We start from the raw sequence: 23,897 nt of genomic DNA, 5'->3' as shown, positions 1-23,897 counted from the left end.
AATAGCTAAACTACCGCACATCGCTCGCAACTCATATAAAAAAAAACGGTATTGAATGGATAAATTACCGCTAGCGTTTTTTTTTAAATGAGTTTTAACGCTATTGAATAGATAAACTACCGCTAAATGTATTCAGAAACCGTGTGCTCTTTTTTTATTCGTTGTCATAGCAGTCAATATTAATACGGTTTACGTTAATTTAATAAAAACTAGATTTTGTTAATGTAAGAAAACTAGTTTTTTTATCATCATCTATCGAATGGCTGTGCCAAGAGTTGGTTAACTTACTGATCGTTTAATGATGCTGTGGCTCAAATGTTTCTACCTACTAACTAGACAGTACTTTCGGATTAGTACTTTAACTAAAAGACCGTTACCGATAATTTTTACAGTAGGTATTTGTCTTTAGAAACAAATCGAACGGGTTCATTTGTCAGCTGAATTCATTTGAAAGTAAAACCAATTATTTTGGTCTACTTACCTTTAAATGTAAAGTGAAATTATACACGCACAATACAATATAGAAGGATTGAGAGAAGAATTAACTTGGATTCAAATGACAAAACAATTTGGTTGATAAAGAGATTAATTAGTCGAGTAAACTTAATTTTAAAATTTGATGTGAAAACTTGTTTGCCCCTCCTTCAAACATTATTGTACCTAATAATTAAGAAGTTAAACGTGGTTAGTTTATTCTGAAATATTATTTATTACCGTCGACAAGCTAAGCTACGGGCTAGAACTAGTCTGAAATCTAATCTCCCCGTACCATGAAACTAATGCGAGCGCGTTAACAAACGTAATATAACTACGTTACCATGGCAACGGCGACAACCACTACCTTCAGACTCTGTTCATAATATTTATCATCACGCAACAATATAAAAGTCTCGTATAAACTATAAATAAGCTCTCACTCATTAACAAAAAAACTTTTTCAACTCATAAATCAAATCTTATTACAAAAAAATGAGATATTGTTATTAAAAGAACAATTTTTTCGACGCCTACCGCGACTTTAGGCGAGAAAAAGGCCAAAATCTTTCTAAGAATTACAATTAAAATAAATTATCACATTTCGAGACAAGCTTGGAAACAAAAGCGAACGGACGATTTTTTTTTCTTTTGGTCCATTTAATGAAATTTTGCCGTAAATAGAGGAAGTTTTTGAAGTAGGTACAAAAGTAATATGCGTTAGGATTTCGAACAAAAAGTTAAATAGCGTATTAGGAATTCAATTTGTTTAATGCCCTCTTTAACTTTAGGCCTGTTACACACCCACGGATCGAGTTTTAACTTTTCATAATTTCGTATATGAGTTATGGTTTGTTTTTGAGTGATTTGTATGTAATTTGTGAGTAAAGTATGTACTGTATGACCATGCTCGAGGGGAATGGTAGTTTTTCTGATGTATAAAAGGATTTATAATTGTTTCGTTGGTTCGCTTCTCTTTCTTTTCGATACCTGTTTTGTTATTTTTAACTGTGATCTATTTATTTTTCTTTCAGATTTAAATAAATACAAATATTTACTATCAAATATACAACTAAACAAATAAAACACAATCTAAGTTCCGTGCAAAATTTCAAGTCAATTATGTACCTATGAGTTAAGTGTCTGATACTAAACAAAAATCGAAACATATCACTAAAATTAGTAAGAATTTAAGTAACTTTTTAAAAAGTGTAATGTGAAAAGTGTCAGATGACAAAGAAAAAGGACATCTGCGATGATAATGAAAGAAAAACGGTGGGGGGTGAAAAAGAGACAACAACATCACATCAAGTGCAAAAACAAAACGCGATAATTACACGAAAAAGTGCAATACAACACTCGGAGATTGCAAGTCCAATAGCAAGGCTGAGTGCTTCGTATGCATCCATTCTAAATTCAAATTCAGTCCCAATGGAGAATGTTACCTAATTTTGATTTTTAGCACTCCATATTCTCGTTTAAAAATAAAAAATACTGGTGAAAAAATTACTTCGATACGTCAATTAGTTTTCGATTTATAAGTAAAACAAGTTGTAACCGCACGACGCTAGCTCTCGGTGACGGTGTGACGTCACTCTACACTTGCTCAGTGTGGCTCACACAGTCCGCTTGCGGTAGCGCGCTCGGTGCGTTGAAATTATTCCTAAATACTTTTAAAAATGTTCAATTCAAATACTAGGAAATCATATGTTGTACCTAAATGTAATTTAATATTATGTAGGTAAGTACATAAGTAATAATAAATAACTTCATCTTATAATGAAACAATTTCTAACCGGATTGATCGCGAGTTTTTTGATTTTACTGTGGCAGGAAAAATGTAAAATCGATAAGTATGCGATTATTTCGGTTAAAAACTGTTTCATTATTATATGCAGTGATCGTAAATATCTAACATATTACTTATACCTATGTATAATATACTAGAAGCCGCCCACGACTTCGTCCGCATGGTAACCTTTCCCGCGTAAATCCAGATCCTTCGGGAACTCGAGGATAAAAAGTAGTCTATGTGTTATTATGGGTCTTCAGCTATATATCAAATTTCATCGTAATCGGTTCAGTCAAATTTGCGTGAAAGAGTAACAAACATCCATACATACTTACATACCTAAATACATACATACGTACGTACGTACACACATACCTACACACATACGTACATACTCGTACATACATACGTACAATGACATATGTATGTCATTCTATGTATTACTTATGTACTTATGTATGTACATATGTACATTCTCACAAACTTTCAAATTTATAATTTCGGAAGCAACAAAACCTCTATTTGTTCCACAAATAATTCGCAACCATTATTCCATTTATTTTAGGTAGATTATCCGATTGCCCTTTTTAAAATCCTTTATCCATTTTATTAATCGAATAGTATTTACTATTATTATAAGTTATTTTATACATAAGCGGACGAAAACACAACAAAATACTACGCAAGCTATTACACCTACAACAGCGATTGGCGACTTAATACTAAGCGGGACGCGGCCCGCGCGGCGCGGTAAAGTAGTATGACGTCACAGCCGCTCACGCGGCTGTTAGCGGGACTCGATATTTTTCGAAACTTTGAATGCTTATAAAATCAAAACTATTTGGTATTTTTGACTAAAACAAAAACTAGTTTATATGTATACATACAGGCTATACTGTGTCAAAATTTCAAGCGATTTGGCATACCTAGTAACATTCTCCATTACGAATGCGAAAAACAAAATTGCTATAACGAGTGCGTTGCACTCATATTCAGTGAATAGTATTGCAATTTTAAGTGCAATAGCAAAAGTGAGTCGGTTTTTGGGGGTGAAGTTGGGGTCGATGTCTCGAGGAGGTCTGAGGTTCAATGGAATATGGTCCGCGGTGGGTGTGGTGGTACTCTTGGTGGCCTGGGTGGGGGGCAGCGAGTTCCCGGAGAGAGAATGCTGCGATCCAGTCTACCCTCCGAATACGGCGACGACGGCGGCGGCACCTATAACACCTCCCATAACGAAACTAGCAGGTATTTATAAATATCTTTATTTAAATTTTTAATCAAATGTGTATTTCACATTTTTTTGCATAAATAATAATATTTATTACGGACAGTTTTTATGACTTTTAGGTAATTAAAAAGTGCATAAAAGCTATACTACTGTGGTCTAGTGTTTCTTATTTATGTGGTAGGTTTAAAACATTTTACCACAAACGGGTACTACAAATAGAAATATGCATAAAATACCTAACGTCTTGTACTTTAGCGGCTACATTTATAAATAAATGTTGTGAACTATTAAGAATAGGATATCTTGCAATTCATTTTGCCTCAGTACCTCAGGTATTGGTTAAAAAATGGTACCGAAGAAAGTTCACAAATTCTTAACACGAACGAAGAAAAAATAGCAATGGCAATTTTGCACTCAAAAATCAATTTATTCAGTTCGGAAATCCCGCCGCGACCGGACGCTTGAAGATAAAAACTATTCAGCTGAATATCGAGTAGATACACAAAAATTGTACCTCCAACTCGCTCCAAACTTCATATTCTACATTTTTATGCGAAGAATTCCCGTCTCAAGTTTCCGTCTAAACGGTCCTTTCTTGAGAAAATCTCTGAAAAAAGAAAATTCGTTTTCCATTAAAGTGTTCGAGTAAAAAACTGCACAACAGAAGCGTTTCCTTGTATAAATATTTAATTAACTGGGCGTTAAGTAAACTGGGTACTTACTGACGTTTAGAGTAAAGGTTTAATCGGGGTATAAGTATGAGAAATTACGGAGGTACCGCGGTACAACTAACGCCTACGTAATTTGAGCTTGCGTGGGTTTCATTGGGATGTACTGCGTGGTGTTTAGAACCACGATCTGTGAGTCGTTAACTCATTAGACACCTTTAATTGAGCTGATGGAAGGCAACATGTGCAATTGTTTTAGTGCGTGTTTAGTGCTAACTGCAATTGCAAGAATGAGTGCAATGCACTTCAAACCGTGTTTTTTATGTTTATGAAATAATGTTTTTATGTTTTTGTAACGAGCTGTTACAGCGTTTATTAGCAATGCAGAGTTTACATAGCAACTTTGCTGAATTATGTATTGTGAGACTTTTTAGAATAAATTTTACCAAATCTTTATAGTTTCCTTGTAATTAGGAAATCATGCATCAGATTTGCTTTGATTTGATGATTTGCTTCAAAGCTTAAGAAATCCCACAAAAATAGATTTATGCCTACAAGTCTTGCTTCAATATTTTGCGGCAATAATTACACTAATTTTGTTCCCATTGACTCCAATTTCGTGGCTCCACAGTACGAGTGAACGAAACGAGGCTTACAACAATACGAGGCGTCAGCTAAAACTTAGTGTTATGTAACTATTCGTACATTTGTTTACCGAAACTTTTACCTTTTCATGTAATGTTTGTGTGTAACGAACACAGATCTGTGTGTGTATATATCATTATACAATGTAGTTTGTTTGTTGTAATTTTACAACGGAGAGAGCTTTATCAAATTACGCGTTTTAAATCGTTGGTGATGTAATTTTGTGTTGTATAAAACAATTAATTTGTATCTTTGCTCAAGTCTAAGATTTAAAAGTATGGTATTACAGTCAAGGACTAATATAGAACGGAATCAATTTAATTATATTTGGAATTAATGATTACCGTAAAAATGTAGTAGGTTGACATTAGACTTTTAAGACTATAATGTCACTTAATTTAAACATATTTATGAACATTACAATAGTTTTAAAAAACACAGTTACAAACTCAAACAAAATAGATTAAAGCGCTTTTTTACAACAATAACACTTCATACTACATTATTAATTACGCTCGCGAGTGTTGACAAAGGTGACTGTACACAATTCTTGCAATGAATTGCACTCTGTCTTGCTTGTAGTCTTGCAATCGTGTGGAGACCGCGCTTTACGATGTGTTTAGTATTGTTCGGGAAATACGATGTTATTTGTGTAGAGTTACTGAAATTTCATTATTATGTTTTTAGTGTGTTAATATTAAGAAATTAGTTATTGAACTTTGACGTGATTATGGTTTTTAATACTGTTCCTATTAGTTTTATCACAATATTGCATTGGTAATAGATGAAATTCAAAAGGAGGTATAATCAAATCAATTTAAATAATATTTTTATGTGCTACTAAAATATTTACAGAAGTATATTGCACGGGGTTTTATCAGCTCTTACGTAGATATGTACATACATACATAAAATCACGCCTTTTTCCTATAGGGGTAGGCAAAGACCAAAGAACTCCCTCGCAATTTACATATAACACAAACATAAAAACACTTTAAAATAGAAGAAGTTTATGGAATAAAACACCTTACAACCTACGGTAAAATTTCCTATCAATCATCATAAATCAAAACTATCAAGAAAATAAAACCGTTCATTCTTTATAGCCACGAAAATAACAGGTTTGGATGAAAAAATAACAGTTTATCATTACATGGTTCAGTGTATAATTTCAGTAAGTATTCAATAGGCTTATTTCGTATGACAATTGCTATTGTCCGGATTTAGTACTTGTATGTTTTGAAACAGATAATGATGTATTTTTAGTAGGAATAAATTGGGACGTGTTATTTTTGGGATAATCTATTTTGGTCCGAGGACGTATGTGGGTGTGAGGTGTGAATGGTTTTTTTACGGTTTGTGTTTTTATTTACTACGATGTTGAATTTGAGCTTTTTTTAGAATTAATTTTGTAGGCAGTTTCTGTCGTAGTTGTACTGGTCATAGACGTCGAATTTAATTTAATTGATAAGAAGAACCTTCTATTATAATGCAAAGGGTCTTTTAAGCGCGATTGAAAATTAAAGTTATGATACTTCATTTGTTTACCCGATGTTTCGATCGAATTGTATCGACTATGGTAACGGCCTGACATATGTACGTTAAAAAATTACAATTTTCTTCCTCAACTAACAGAAATCTGTCCATCCAGCTTACAATTTTATCTGTTGAAGCAATCTTCTCATTGCAAATTTATAAAGAATTTCACCTTTATTTAAGTAATTATATCGTAGTCTATCATAGTGCCCCAAATTCCATTGTGTACACAAAGATATGCGACGAAAACAATGAGCCCACAAAACTCCACTACAATAAACTTATTCTTTACAAAAACCATAACATAAGCTACATATAATATCAGTATAATGATACACCACATTACAAGAATAGACTCCAGCATTAACCTTCGAGTTTCTAAAGCTCTCTAACACCTTACGAAAACATCACGAAAACATACACCCTGTATATGGTCACACGCACACATTGATATATCTTTTTTATGATATGTTTATATACAGCGTGATGGTTAAATAAATAGTTTGCAATTTTGTTTGTTTTCCTTTTTAGATTTAAAGATGATAAAAGTTTCGTTCTAGTTGAAACAGGATAAATGCTAATACCTTTTATAAGCTTTTCAAGTTTAACTTAATAGTTTAAAAGAAAATTTATATGTCGCATAATGACGAATATGCATAAATATTACAGCCACTTAATAAAACGAACATAATTATTGACGACTTTTAAGTACCTTACTAACTTTTTTAGTATTCACAACCATTAATCTATGCTTCACTTTTTGCATTATAATATGATTTATCTTATACAATATTGTTGCTAATTTCACCCCCTAATTTCCCATCACCCCTTACATACAAAGGGTGGGGATACACCTTGACCCGCGTTCAAACTAATGAAAATTGTGCGCCACAAATGACTACAAAAAAAGCTATTTTCATAGCGAAATGCATTTCAACCCGTACATGTATATGTAGGTCGGAATGGCTTAGCCATTATAGGGTTATTTCCACGAACAAATCAGTTCGGAACATTAGGGCTGTGTGCGAGTGAGAGCGATGTATTACTTCGTAGATGAGTTTGATACAAACACGTTGTTTGTATGAAGATAAATGATTAGCTTAAGAAAATTTAAAGATTCATCTAATGTTTGTTGTAAGTTTTATATAACTAATTAATGGAATCAAATTGGTCTACCCCAAAAGTTTTGGTTATACAGACTCATCATCGCTTTTTTAAAACATAAATGAACTTATTAAGAAGTTCACCTCCGAAAAAAATCATAAAAGCCTTTGGCATATAAGTATAGAAGTCACATAGTTTTAAATTAAATAAAGTCTTTAAGAAATAAGATTTAATTGGGTTAATAAAAATAATGAATCACACCCAGAAAGACTTGTGAACAAAAATCATTCTTTGCAAAAAAAATCTCTAAAAAGCTGTGGGTATGCTCGGTAGTAGTAAAATAGGCATGGTGCCAATATTAACCCTGTAATCATTATTATCATTTCAACGTATTAAAACGCTACAATACGAATTGTAAAAAACCGATTAATTCATCACAAGAAATTTTCTTTCCAAACGTGAAGAGGGGTGAGGTAACTTTAGGGAGGGGAAGGCAAAGGGAGGGGAGCGTGCGATACGTAGAACTATAAGTATTATGATTCGAGTATAAGCCACGTGTAAGCTTTAATTTTATCCAACATGCAAGGCATTTAGCCATCATAAACTGTGCCAATAAATGTACCATAATTTCAGCAGTGAATGCCAAGTCAGGATGGCCGAGCGGTCTAAGGCGCTGCGTTCAGGTCGCAGTCCACTTCTGTGGGCGTGGGTTCGAATCCCACTTCTGACAGACTTTTTGGTATTTTCTACATTTTGTCCACAAGAATTTAGAGTTTCTTTATTTTTATAGGCGATGGTATTATTACTAAGTATTGAATCTATGTTTAATTCTTAATTTAGACTTCTTCAAGAAATTTTTTTTTTTTTTTACTTTTAAGACAAGAGCTGGTTAACATATCATTTTCTTTAAAAAATAATGTTTTTTTTTCTAATCGTACTGTATAGTTAAATAGTCATCGTAAAATATTGTGTTTTTAAATAATTTTCTCTATAACCCAAGACCCTTATCGAGTAAGACAGTATTTCTTTTAATACACACGACTTTTTACTTTGGTATTATACTTAGTCAAAAAAATTACAGTAATAAATCATATTACTATCCTCTTAGATAATAAATTAGAAAACCAAACAATTATAATCTATTCACTAATTTCACACATAACCCTAAAAATTACTCAAAAATAAAAGATACAATCACAATATTCGCTGACAATGGCACCTAACCCTATGGCTATCGGCCGGCCCATCGGTTCACGTTTATGAATACAAATGTAAGCGCGAATTTAGGCTCGGTCAGACGCGTATGCCATTGAAGGGTTATGTTGGCACATGTATTTCGTTGCTAGTATATATCATGGGTTACGATAAATTAGTAAAAAGTAGGAAATATATTGAAAGGTTTCTTAGTTTACCGACGCAAAAGAGCTTAGGCTCGGCTGTTATTAAGTTAATTGTGTATTCGCAATATAAAAATATGGTTATAATATTATAATGTAACGGGTCTCAAGCGCGATTGAAAATTTAAGGATTTTAACCTTAAATTTTCAATCGCCTTTAAGATATTATTATGTGTAATAGTCGCGAGAATTTAAAATCGTTAAAAATATGGAAAAATGTAAAATATTTAGTAAAAATCTGCAGAAGGATTTTTTTATAGATGCATATGTAAAAAAATAATAATATTATAACAAAATGCTTAGTTAACTTGCATAATTTAAAACTAAACTTGTTAAAATACACAAACACAAACATAAATTTTTTTTTAAACAAAAACCAAGTCTTCTATCCGTTATCTACTTTTATGCAATTAATTTCCAACTATATTCATGCTAATAACAACAAAATCGGTTCAGCCGTAACGGCATAAAACAGACAGACAGACAGACTTTCTTCTTATTTACTATATTAGTATGGAAATATGGATAGAACAAGGATTATGAGATACTTATTCATGCAAATCAGGGACCCCAAGTAGAATATTTCCATATAACGATGAAAAATCAAAGAGCTAACTTATATTATGACCTCAGATAAAAGGTTCTCGATAGTTAAATGGCTGCATTACACTAGATTGGAATTTGCTTTATGCATTTTTATGGAAGTAAATTCTGATACCAGTTTCTTGGGTAAAGATATTGTATGATTTGGAATAATTTGTTTAAGAATGGTTATAACAGGAGTAATATTTATCTATACTAATAATATACAGCTGAAGAGTTTGTTTGTTTGTTTGAACGCGCAAATCTCAGGAACTACTGGTCCGATTTGAAAAAATATTTTAGTGTTAGATAGCTCATTTATCGAGAAATGCTATATATCATCACGCTACGACCAATAAGGGCAGAGTACTAGTAAAAAATGTTACAAAAACGGGGAAAAATTTCACCCATTCTCTCTTATGTGACGCAAGCGAAGGTGCGCGGGTCAGCTAGTTAAAAATATAAATAAATACGAAGGTTTAAAAGTTTCGTTGTTTTTTTTGTTATTCAACGCCAAAACTACTCAACATAATATGTTGATAAAATTAACAGATAGGTACTCTAAACGCATTAAGACATTAAATAAACCTCCTGAATGATATCCTGGAGTAAAAAGTAAGCTTTGTGGCCGAAACTAGTATTATACATAAAAAAACTACCTTTCATTCTGCATTCACCTAAATATAGACCCAAAATAAATCTTATTGTTCTATGCTCTAAAAGTATTACTATTACTATTCTCAGTAAAATAGATAACAAATTCTTACTAGAAAAGTCGGTACATCTTGTTCTACCTTTCTATCTTATCAATAGTGTCGCGTCGCATGTTGTACAATGTCACCGAAGTGCAAGCTTGTTTGTCGGCTAGATGTATGTCATGCACATGCCAACTCTCGGTTCGCATGTCCCATGCATGCATGCCTTTTAGTATTGTTGCTCATACTCGTTGAACGGCTAATGGTATTGGTTTATTCAAGGCTGACAAATGGAAGAGCTTTTGATATTTATTGGCCTTTTTCTTGAAGTTTTTAAGGATTTTTTTATTGGATCTAAGGGTTGGTACGCACGTAAGTGGTCGCAGGTTCGAACCCGAGACAACACAATAATGACTTTTCAAAGTTATGTGTGTATTTAAAAAGTAAATAGAAAGTAACTTATTTATTTATTTAAGGGGTAGTACTGCTTTTATGGTGCTGGTAGTAGTGTATCTAACTGCCAATCCTGAGGTCCACGGTTCGATTCCCGGGTGCGGAAAAGTAATACCTACAAGGCTTTTCCCTACCCAGATTTATGCTACTACTGTAGGTATGTATGGATGTTTGTTACTCTTTCACACAAATATTACTGAACCGATTACGATGAAATATAGTATATAGGTAGCTAAAGAGTCTGAAGACCCAGAATAACACATAGGCTACTTTTTATCCCGGAGCTTCTGAGGGATCGGGGTTTCCACGCCAACGAAGTCGCGGGCGGCCTCTAGTATGTGAATATTTCTAAACAGTAGCCTGGAGTATGGTAAAGTGACCAAAAATGACAATAGATTCGTGCGCTCGCTCGAAAAGTGGGTTTATTTTAAACACCCGAGCCTACAATTTCGGGTGTAACAGGCGTGATATTATGTATGTATTTAAATAATAAAACACGTATTTTTCGATGTATGCGATACTTACAAAATAAACTTAACTAAGCGATACATTTCAATAATATGTATCAAGCAATCTACAAAACGAGTGCGACACTTATTACCTATACAATTTGTGTTGGGTGTTATTGTCATGTCTGTGTGCCGGGTGTTTATGCCTTCCGAAACACGCCGTGTTATCATGCGAACACCTGGGGCTGATTCACTATGACCCTGGCTTGCTATGTACCTACATATAGCAACTCGGGGTCTCTATATACCTATATAGTATAACATATGTTGATGCGAAGAGTTCGAAAGTCATTGGATATGTATGGGATATTTTCAGTGGCGAAAATTGCACTTATGGTTTTTGTGTGAGAAAGAATGGCTTTTTGATTGGAGATTGATAAAGATTTCGTAATCATACAGTATAAATTAGTTTATTCACTTCGAGGTTTTTTATTAAAGCTAACTTTTATTGTTCCATCAAATAAAGTGATACTTTGTTTAAAAGCGTCATCAGTGCTTGTGTAACCTTTTCTTAATACTACTGTGTTATCTCTAGCGAGGAATCAGCCTTAAATTCAGTATTTCTAGCATACCTTGAAGTAATCCAGAGTGCTGCTGGAACTCAATAAAACAAAATGGAAAATTTGCTAATCTCTCACTTAAAAATACAGCGGATTTGCAACTTTAGTAGGTTTAGATGTGACGTCATTGTTTCTAACACCAAACAATGCTACAGCGCAACAACGCAACAAACAACCAAAGATTAAAGGTTTGATTTTTTTTCGAAAAAATGAGCTTTTTTGGCGAAAACGGGTTCGCAATGATCGTTCGGTTTCCAAATGTAGGTTCCAGTAGCTCGATTTTCCACTACTATCGACTACCGACAACCGGCTTGTCATCGAGAAATTTTCTATGAAAACCTGATCAGCGCCTATGACGGACGTCGTAGGAATTATTTTGGCAGTACATTCTAAATGTCAAACTTTTTATACGACTTTACAGAATCGCGCTACTTTTTGCTTAAATATGTCCTTCTAATTCTTACCTCAAAATACCCCACTTTCAAAACCAAATTGTCATCATTTAAAACACATACCAACATTACCATAAGATACAATCAAAACATTAAAAAACTGAACAACAGTATTCAAATTTTGGAATCTAAAGTTACCTCAAAACTTAATACGGTAAGCTTACAGTTTAATTTGTGTTCAGAAGCAAAAGGGCTTAACCGTGTCCACGGCACGCATGACCTAAATACCTTTATGTTCCGTAATCAATTCGCCACGCAATGGTACGTTCGTTTTTTATTGTTGCATTGTAATTCGGACATGAATATAGTCAGTTCATATTGATCTGTCTGGATGTTTTGTCAAGGTTAATTGTAGGTTTTTGGGTAGAAATATGCTTCTTTTTTATATTATTTTAGTCTTACTACGTCTATGAATCCATGATATTAATATAAGATGTGGAAAATATTTCAGAATAACTGTGAACAGTATTTTAAACGTTTTTCCTGCCATAAGTGGAATCAGTTCTGGATACTATTTTTATAAAACTTGAAATACAAGATTCTCAGGCTTTATTCAACCAAAAATACACTAGAGTGGAGAAAAAAATTATATCGAACTTAATGTCTTCGTGCTGAATGTAAACAGAAAAATGTATAATTGATTATTTTGCAAGAACGCAAAGGACTTTACTTGTATTTTACTCAAATTCACATTACCATATACATTCAAAACATCACCTAACATTTAATCTACTCCAACTCAGTAAAACATCGAAATCCTAATTCACTAGCGACACAAAACCTCAACTCGGTCCTACCCTACTATCAGTAGTAGTGACAGGGTAGGTATTTATCCCCCGACGGCTTATCTCGCCGGCCCAACGCAGGTCGACATTCGGAATCACTCACTCACTCACTCACTCACTCACTCACTGGATATACGAAGTCTAACTCTGAGTGAACTGATTCTATCACACAAAAGATTTTGAGAACGAATGAATATGTTTTTTTTATAAAATGCATTATTTAATAGAGCTTTTGCTCGTGCCCCTCGGGTATTTCTGTGTAAAAAGAAAACCATGTTGTTTCTAGAAAAAGTTGTGCACTACCAAATTTAATTTTAATCGGTTTAGTAGTTTTATTCTGTAAGCGTAATAAATTGTTATACGTACAGAAAAACAGCCGCATTTATGATAGTAGACGTAGGTACTAAATGATATTACCATGCCGTAATGTTGAACAAAAGATATCATCAATTAATTTCAACTATTTACTTTCTTGAATTTAATTCACAGCAAATATATAAAAATACGGATGAATTTGGCACAAAGCGATTAGAGTTAAGTTAAGATAAAAGTGTCTAAGTAAAAAACAAAAACAAAAATCTTGCAAATTTTTCAAGAATATGTCATCTAATATTTTGTATGAAAAACCAAGCTATCACCACAAACCCTTTTACTAGAACACAAAGCGAAAAATCGATTTTTATTTGACATAATCCATTGTGAAATTGTGCGTGAATTAAATGAAACAGATATTTATATCATTTTACAATAGAATATAAGGAAAAGTGAGGGTAGAATAAAATTCTTGTGTGTAACCACATCACGTCGGCTCAATCAATCAAGTCGTATATTCACGGGTTATTTCTTAAGGGATTGCCAGCGAATATTTAAGCAGCTCAATGGTGGATGCCGGATAAAAATATTTGAGGTTTTGAATAAAATGCTGATGACTTGTGTCATGTTAATTACTGTTTTTGTTATTGATTTTTTAGAGTTTTAAGAAGTTCGATATTTCGCTTCTTTTAGCGATATGAAAAAAACTTTGCAATTCTTTAAGTATAAAAAAGATGATGAATCTTAGACTATGAACTAATAAAACAATTGAGAATAAAATTAATTTACTATGACTTGCTTACAAGACGGGCGGGAGATCTTAGCTCATCTCAATAGAGATCGTATAGATATATATTATTATGTTATTGATGATTGCATAGTGGAACCAAAATCATACAGGGTATTTTCTTAGATAACATTTATAAATTATACAGACACTAGCTGACCCGCGCAACTTCGCTTGCGTCACCTAAGAGAATGGGTCAAAATTTTCCCCGTTTTTGTAACATTTTTCGTTGCTACTCCGCTCCTAATGACCGTAGCGTGATGTTATATAGCCTATAGCCTTCCTCGATAAATGGGCTATCTAACACTGAAAGAATTTTTCAAATCGGACCAGTAGTTCCTGAGATTAGCGCGTTCAAACAAACAAACAAACAAACAATAAAACAAACAAACAAACTCTTCAGCTTTATTATATTAAGTATAGATTCACAAAATCACGCCTTTTTAACATAGGAGTAGACAGAGACCAGAGAACACCAAAGAAAACTTATATTACCTATATTAACAAATTATCGCAATTTAATGTATTTTCAGTACGATATATGTATATCCAAAACTTTTTTCTATATACTTGAATGAAAATTCCTCAAACATACTAGAAGGTTTAAGACGTGGATAAAGGTTGTATTCGGTCCTTTGAATAATTTAGCGCGGGTCGTCATCGGACATTTATCTGAATAAGATCGCGACTTTCATGTTACAAGTTTGTAGTGGGTTTATTTTTAGACCCCGATAGTAAAATAATCCCGTAAGGTTAGACGTCTCTGTATCGGAAAAAGCAATGGTATGTATGCCTATCGATATGTGAGGTAGTTGGAAGGAATTGACTTGTGTTATGAAGTACTACTACTACTACTAATCGTATTTAATCGTAATTGTGTTCTAGTTAGACCTAGATGTTACGATTATGTAACCGGAGGACCAGTATGACAAGACGTAAGGATGTGTATGGAACAGGAAAAGTGTAAGGATTTTATGTACTATTATGTTTTTAATTACGTAACTAAAGAAAGCCGATCTTTCAAAGAGTAAATAAAAATTGTTGATACCAAATACCGTACATTAGGGGTTTGTTGTTTGTGTAGGTGATGCCGTAGATATAAGCTAGTACGTAAAAACCGCAAAATTTATTTATACATCTACGATTATATGATTGTAGGTTCTTTATATTTACTACTGCATATATTTACATATGCACTACCACTTTTGCTAAAACTGCACTTTTCTAAAAACTGAGCACCTAAATTTTAAAAGCACTTTCTTTTATTTTAAGTTTTCCACTTTATACCACAAGTTCTAGTCCAGTTTATTACTCAAAATAAAGCGTAAAAGATATATCATACAGCACAGGTGTATATTATATTAAAACTACCACACATACGACGCGGTTGCGGATCAAACGCAAGTCGGAGCGAGAATACGGCGAGTGTGATCTATACTAATCTATACTAATATTATAAAGCTGAAGAGTTTGTTTGTTTGTTTGTTTGAACGCGCTAATCTTAGGAACTACTGGTCCGATTTGAAAAATTCTTTCAGTGGGATAACCTATTCTCTCTTACGTAACGCAAGCGAAGTTGCGCGGGTCAGCTAGTCGCTAATAGTTGTATAAACCACACATACGAATTAGGCGCAGGTCTGTTGACGTGTTAGTACTGCGCAGACGCTTGCCACTATAAAACGCGCGGCTTTAAGCCCTTGCAAAAGGGATAATTCGTCATAATTCGCCTGCATCCGACCCGCATAAACGTGAAGACAATTCAAAAAACGTACGTAAAGAACGTCTCGCCACGCTCTCGCGTTTCGTGTGTTGCACCCTTTAAGTTTACGCTGCAGTTTATGAATTACGATCTAGTACTCGTTGATAATTTAATTGCTGACCTGCTAACATACTACTGCGGACTAAACGTAACACCATAATACTGATATTTGCATAATTTTATACATAAATAGTATATTTTAGTGTAAGCTTCAACTGGAATATGTATTTACGGAATAGGTAGCGTTCGAATGGTATTATGATATTATATCTGGTTTTAAAGGGTTTATTTGTGGTGAGGTTTTTAGGTCGAGAAACTTGGGAGCAGAAGAAAACTAGCATTGGCTTTTTATCTAGATTACATACCACGCTGGCCAGGTGCTGTTGCAGACTTTGCATTTAAGCAAACTTTCCGAATGAGTTTTTTTTACCGTTCATACATACATATGTACATACATGTATTAAAATCACACCTTTCTCCTGTTGTAGTATGCAGAGACCAAAGAACGCCACATGTTATGATCCTGACAAATTCCTTTGCCTCATTCACATCCATACATCTTGTTATACAGAACCGCCGGTAACGAGTATTACGCAGTTCAAGTGACAATAATTTCCAGGGGGGCTATCACGTATCTCAATTGACATTTACTTGAAAGCCACTATGCTGTACATTTTTTCCTCCCTTAGAATAGAGTTATTAACACGTTACGTCAAAGCAGCAATGTACTGAATAGTGACCATCAATTTGACGTACACTAGCTGTCAACTGAGATACGTGATAAGCCCGCAGAACATTTTAATTCTAATTAAACTATCGCAGCTTGTACCAATAACACTTAATTGCTAAACGGGTCTGAAACGTCGGGTAATTTTGAAAAGTTCGTCTGTATTGCTTAAATTTCTAACAATTCTCTACGTAGGAGGCGAATAAACCATTGGTCTATCAATACTAAAAATAGTATCTATAATAGCAATGCCTAAATATAGTATACTAAATTTTATACCACAATGGCCTCATTTTACGACTATCCTATTATTATCTCGTTCCAGAATTGAAATAAAAAAGTTCCAACTTAAAGTGGTATTTGTTGTATTGTGCCAATTTGTTCTCGAGTTAATTTTTTACAGAAATAAACTGATATTGGAGTTGTCAGGCCCGGATCAGCGCTGACCTTTGATTCCAGGATTCCTTCGATTTAGATTGCTTTTAGTATATTTAGTTGAGATATAGATATAGGAGAAATAAATATAGGTTAATTAAAGAAAAGCTGAATAATTTCAAAAAGTTAGTAGTCTGTTAAAAATATTTGTGATTTAAAATTCTGGTTGACATTAACGCAGACTAGGACAAAGACTTCACTAGCTGAATCCACGCTAGGACATGAAGATAAACAAACATGCGTTGGCAAAAGAAGTTTTGGCCTAAAGTCAGTCACTTTGAAACTTTTAATAAATAATGCAAGCCTTAATACATAATACAAAATATGGTCGCATCTTAATAAGGACTGTAATGTCCATGAGAATAAAATTATGTATTCAGTGTAAGATTATATACAGAATAGAATCCTTGAAGCTATCGTATACGGTACATGACCTATAGAGTTAGTAAGTAAGTATGTATAAACAATAATAATTAAAATTATACATTAAATTAATAATTTTTTTTAGTAAGTTAATTATTTTTACTTCGTTTCCGTATTATCCACCTTCATTTTAAACTAATGTGCCTCAACAGTCACCAAAAACAGAACATACTCACCCAAATACCCAATAATGGCAAAGTAATTTGTCAATAGAGTCTATGTCGTCGGTCGTCGCGTGTCCCCGGGCAGTATCGCTGTACCGGTGCCCCTGACTTACCCAAGATTAGGCAAGAGTTTGATTTAGGTGTGCCTGGACAGCTGATCGGTCCCATTTCAATATTGGACAAGTGGCGAGTGGACTTGATTACTGGGACGGACTATGGATTGGTTGTTGCTAAGGTTACTGACCTTTAGTTATAAAAATGTCTATGCTTATCCATAGTGAGTTAGTTTGAGGGGCCGTATAGACAAAAATAAAATCACAATAAGGTTAATAAGGCTTTATATCAAGATAATTATTGGGAGCAAATATCATCATTCACAACTTTTCTCTAGCCACTGCAGAGAATAATTTATAGCTATCGCCAATTTATTACTCTTGTTTGATGCCACTCTTTTGTCTGGGTCAATTATTATACATATAGTTGAACATATAATGTGATAAAAAGTGTCCTAAATTATGTGTAGCTCGGGGTCTTAAAACTGGCTACTTCTCATAGGTCGATTAAATCGTTCATTAGTTTCAATATTTCATCATAACTTTTAAATTCTAAAAGTTTTGGCTCAATACCTGTTCATCTTCATATTTAGAAACTTAAAATTTACTTGTTACTCGGGATGGTGTCCCGAGTACTATTTCTCAGAAGTAAAACGTCATAAGTATCACTAACAGAAATATACTTTTATTTACCAATACTTTTATTTACCAACAAGAAGCTATAAATGTGTGAAATTTCACAGTTTATCTTAAGACACTATCAGTACCTAAACCCAAACTAATTTAATCAAAGCACCCGTTAGGGCCGTTAGTTATGAAACAAAAATATTAGCACCGAAGGTCTGTTTATCTTAGACCTTCCAGGAACCAAAAGGTCCTAAGTGATAGAGCATTGAGTATTAGATCCAAACTTTTAGGGCCTGAGTAAAGTCAAATAGTGGATCCAATTAGAAATGTTTTAGTAGTAGTTGTATCTTTCTAGTTTAACCAATTAGAAGTTATAGGATATCTATAGTTAGTATTTAAGGTTTATAATAAAGATCTAGGAGTCAATTATCAAAATTTACTTGAGTTTTTGGTGGGAGAGATAAAAGATATGGCCACATTACGTTCATTAGCTACGCGGTTACGAACTTGATAATTTGAAATTATTCATCGTAAGATCGGGTTTTAAAGTAAAATACTTTATAATAGTTCAATAAAGTTAAGCCCCGAAAAACTAGCAATACTATTTTTCTTTGGTTTCTTTATTGTATCAAAAATGACAATATTAAGAGTCTTTGTTAAATGCTATAATTAAATAGTTGCAATAATAGGAAAGCTGTGTTGAGTGCATTAAATCTAATCTTCAACTAATTAAATGCCCCAAATTTATTAGACGCAATAAATATTATCTGTAGTACCAATGACCATAAAAGTTAAGGCACATAAAATACCTATACAGACACACATCTAAATGGCATACACACCCACCTATATCTACGCAATTTTACCGAAACTACAGCTGTACTAAATTAGCTTTAAAAATATGTATGTAGACAGTTATACACTATCGAATACATATCTTTGTAGCAAACATTTTCAATCGTACTTTTTCGTATGTCAATTTCAATTTAAACATTACTAATTGGTTTACAAACAATAGGCAGTGATTGTGATTGTTAAAAGTTAATGTTCACAAAAGTTCACATCACTTTGTAGTAGGGAATGCAATCCCGACTCGAGATCGTCAACTCGAGATCCCTCGCGATCAGAAATATCAATCCCGCGGGATCCCGAGATTTTCGGGATCCCGTCTAGTTAGTAAAAATAATACAATTCGAACGGCTTGTTTAATGTAATATGTGTGTGATAGTGTGGTGAATGCAATAAATTATTATTTAAAAGAAAATAAAAGCCTTTATTTTTCAATATTACTAACAACGTAACATAATTAACAGGTGTAATAACATGAACATAATCAAAAAAGTAGGTGTAGCTCCAGGAGATCAAAATAAAAAGTAATCACATGGCATTTTGAAAGTAGCCTCTTAAAATACAAAGTGTATCAATAGTACGAGCTTCTAATCGGCATCTTAAGTCTATTGCAATGAAGCCAACTGCTGAAAATGCCCTCTCCGACAATCCCGAACGGGATCTCGTCATATTATGCTTCGGGATTGATCCCGAAAAAATACACAGGATCTCGCGAGATCGGGATCCCGCGAGATCGGGATTGCATTCACTACTTTGTAGTGAATATACTGTAGACGTTTCACTATTTTCATTAATAAAAAAGCTTTTAAAAATGTGAAACTGTCATCATCAGCCCAGCCTCTCTTCCAACTATGTTGGAGTCAGTTTCCAGTCTGGATGCAGCTGAATATCAGTATTTTACGTGGAGCAACTGCCTATCGGATCTCCACCATCCGGGTTATCGCACACACGACATCCTTCGGTAACACTCCTTGTCAGACTTTCAAGCTTCTGACTGCTGTTAACGACAGTCAAAGATCTTTGAAAATGACAGCTGAGACCCACAATGAAACTGTATATCTACCCATTTTCGACACTAACTGTCCACATACATATCTTACCTGACTATTACATACTTTAATTTAATTTATTTACCAACCCACATCAACATCTACGCAATTTCACCAAACTAAAGCATTTAATACGAGCTGTCTGCCGTCAATATCTTTAGTATTCTTTAGTAAATCAGTAAAGCACTCGGAATTAGACAATAAAATATTACCTGTCAAGGTTTGTACTTTATTCTATTCTTTACCTAAACGGTGAAGGTCGGCCTTAAAAGAGTTCTGTGTCTATTAAGAGCTTAGGCTGAGTTTGTAGGTCGCGTCTTCATTGTGGCTCATTGTTTGCACAATTCTTTGTAGTTTAGGAGTTTTCTATGTGACACATTCTCTGTATATTTAGTGGCGAAAATCTGTCAATGTGGTTTTAATAATTAAAGCGAAATAATAATAGTTTTGTGGTTTGTCCAGAATACACTACCCTTTTTTGGTAGTTGGCTTATGTTAAACTTAGAAAGGGATAGAACACTACTAAAGTAGACTAGTTTTACATTCATCAGCGTATGGCTTCTGAATTTACCAGCAAACAGTCAGCCACAAAAAGTTTGTTCGCCGGGAAACTAGTCTAAACCACACTTGTTATTCCAGAACATAGTTATTTTATTCCGAGGTTTTTTCAATAAAAAAGTGGTTAAAATACTGGTAGTTGTTTTTGTTACGAAAGTTTTCACTCGCAAAAGTTTTGTGGTACCTACTTATTTTGTGTTTTTCTTTAGTTTTCAATTGAAACAACGGATGGACTGAGCAACTAGAGTTTCCTACAGGTATTTTTTTAAATTGCTGAATAGCAATTTTTTGAAAAGTTTCGAATAATAGCCTTGTTTTAAGGGTTTGCTGATTTTTTTTACGAAGTTCTTTTAGTGGCGTATAATTTAGGAAGTTAGGAGTCAGTTTTAGTTGGATTACTTTTTTAAAATGTTAGTCTTGATACAGACTTATAACCGTTACGGTACTAAATAGACATATTTTCAGGCCGGTCGCGAACTATTATATAATAAAATGTTGAATCTAATGTCTTTGTTTTGTTTAGCTGTATAGTGCTAGTGAATAATTCGTCTCATGGTGTCAAAAAACAATATTCAAAGCACTTTCAGTAACCTTAACATTTGTTGACCACTTATCACAAAAAAAGTGCATCGTCATATATTTTATTTCTAAATTAGCGATAGTATTCGCGTGTGTATAGTATGATGTAAACATTCATTCTCCCAAGGGGTCTAATTACACAGGAAAACATGTTTGCATGTTTCGCGAAAACATTATAACAATTAAAAACCATTAATCATTGTTTAATTGCTTAGAACATTTTTAAGCTACATATGCTCGTTTTAGTAAAGGGTAAGACTGGGTTTATATTCTCCTTGTTTTTTTTGGGTTTTGATTTGAATGGTACAGATGATTAAGTTTCGTTTTTTTATAATTGGTCCTCCTGGTCTCCTCAGTTGGTCAGCGTGGTGGATTCAAAGACTAACCTATCCCTCGTGCTGAAGGAGATTCTGCCCAGAAATGGCACAGACACGGGTTAAAAAATATGGTACGCGGCTAAAAGATATCTTCTTTCAAAGATGTGTTTTTTGACTTTACATGCGTAATTTTTGATACTTCCTTATACCCTGGTACCATAGACTATAGCCATAAACTTCTGTAGGTAAACTATTATGGCATCATACAAAATTTCAGAAAATCCCTCAAAAAACGAACCCCAAAAAAATAAAAATATCATCTCATCCTCAACGGAACCACTAAATTTAAAACAAACGGGTGGTTACACCATCTCTATAAGCATCCATAATGAGGAAATAAATCAACCGCGTAGGCAAGTGGCAGGCAATTGCTTTTGTACGGCGTGCCCGGGCGGGCAACCAGCCACCAATTTAAACAGACCTCTTCATATACACCGCAGTCCTCCTTTCCCATCAAATTTATAATACAAGAGGGGGGTGAGGGAGGTCATGTTAAACTGGTGTGTTATTTGTGGCCTATCTCTTAGATTCGGTGTGAGCTTTCTTGACGTCTCGTGAATCCACTGCTTTATTTGGTATTCTTGGTTTAGTGTCGTCGTTCTTCAAGTGAGATATTATATTGACGTAATGGGATGATTTATGTTCTTGCTTTTTTTAATATTTTTAGTTTTTTAATGTAGTACTTTTGAAGTTGAATTGATGTTTAATATCTTGCGAAAAAAAATTGTAGAACTATTTTCTAAACCTCGTAATAAATATCTTCTGTACTGACTGTTTTAACTAAATTCTGCGATTTATAAACTATTAACACAATATTATAAGTACAGCTGTAAAATTTAATTATTCTGAATTTTGAAAATCTGTCCGTAAATGCTCGTACATAAAAAGTCGTTCGAACATAGTACGTCCACCTATATTATTTATTAGTCAGGAATATGTTTTTTGACTTCTCCAAAAATCTAACAACAAATCGGTATCAACAACTCTAGATAATTCCAAAAGTAATAAGTTATAAATCAACCACGGTATTACGTCATAACGTTCATAAACGTAAAGTATAGCCGATCGGCTATTATCGGCTGCGCTCGGCTATTTTCGGCTATGTACGGTCATATTGTTGTGAATACATCCTTTTGTTTAAGTTTATAGCCTGTTATCAGATCTGTATTGGGATCCGTAATATATTCTCAGACTGTTATTGTATTGGCTAAGTTATATTTTGTAAAGGTTTCGGCGGCTAGGGAATTCGTAGCTTCTTGAAAGTTTGGTGACATTTTATACATAGTACCTTAAAATTTGCAATTCTTGAAATATTTTTGTTTGAGATGAGTGTTTGAGTTATTTTGCCATTAATGCAAAACTCAAAATTACAGCCTCAATTTTATCATAAGCAAATTTTTTTATGATCTATTTATTTGATGCAGAAATTTTATTTTTAATAAGAAATTGAAATAAATATCACTTGTTCCAGTAGTCATGGAAATCATCGTGATGAAACCTTGTCTATCCAAAAATTATCAACGCATTTTTAAAGGCAGCCAAGGTCTCGAAGTGGCCCTTGGCCAGCCTGTGGAATCATAAGCTTACCCCTAATTCAGATTGGAAAAAGACACATGCACAGCAGTCGGGCAGTAATGGGTTAAAAAATGGATAAATAGGTAATAACCATTTTTTTTTCTTATTCTAATGAATCTACTTTTTTAGGTTATAAAGTTGTAACATAATATTTACTACCAATCCACCCGCTATGACAATTCACCTACATTTAGATACAAAAATAATCGATGCATATAAAATTAAATGACAAAATCGATAACTCTATTTTAGTATCGAAACAGCCTTCGAACTGAAAAAGCAACGATTACATAGAATACACAATGACAAAACAATTCAAATCACATTAAATAATATAATTGCCATCGTTTAATAAACTGGAGTGGGTATTAATTGCTCTATATTTGTACAGGGGATGATAAACCACCCTGTATACAAACTCATGAATAATTTGAGATATTCAATATTGATAATTTATTTGGTATCGGGTGTTGTATCCTGTTGTCTTAAGTATGGGTATGTGGGTAAAAGACTGCTTGTTTTAATTAAAAGCACTTAATGTACAATTAAAAAATTGCTATACCTAGACAAGATTTTTTAGTTTAAGTTTCTAGTTCGGTTCAAATAAATTAAGACGCTTGTCTGTTCTTTCGTGCTTTTTAATGTTTTAGACGTATAAAAGATTTCGGCTGGACATTATCTTCTCGATATTAGTGAGGTCCTTAGTTCATAGCAGTAGTCTAATTTTGTCAAGTATTTCTGTT

The 23,897-nt window shown here is 33.6% G+C and overlaps 1 protein-coding gene and 1 non-coding gene across 4 annotated transcripts in view; both read left to right on the top strand.

The window, feature by feature from the left end:
- Positions 1-23,897, top strand: part of LOC142983926 (uncharacterized) — a 241,187-nt gene that overhangs the window by 10,751 nt on the left and 206,539 nt on the right. The window contains exons 2-3 of one of the 3 annotated variants that reach the window (XM_076131135.1): positions 1,509-1,871; positions 2,174-3,511. In XM_076131135.1, coding sequence (XP_075987250.1) covers positions 3,142-3,511 — 370 coding nt within the window. In that variant the 5' untranslated portion in view covers positions 1,509-1,871; positions 2,174-3,141. Of the gene's footprint in view, positions 1-186; positions 3,512-23,897 lie in introns of those variants that run through there. The other 2 variants (XM_076131136.1, XM_076131134.1) reach the window with 2 other exon arrangements.
- Positions 8,094-8,177, top strand: TRNAL-CAG (transfer RNA leucine (anticodon CAG)). Its single transcript has one exon. It is a non-coding gene; the product is annotated as a tRNA-Leu (tRNA).

This window comes from Anticarsia gemmatalis, chromosome 25 (genome assembly GCF_050436995.1).
Source record: "Anticarsia gemmatalis isolate Benzon Research Colony breed Stoneville strain chromosome 25, ilAntGemm2 primary, whole genome shotgun sequence".
Lineage (NCBI taxonomy): Eukaryota > Metazoa > Arthropoda > Insecta > Lepidoptera > Erebidae > Anticarsia > Anticarsia gemmatalis.
This window is presented reverse-complemented; position numbering and strand designations above follow the sequence as displayed.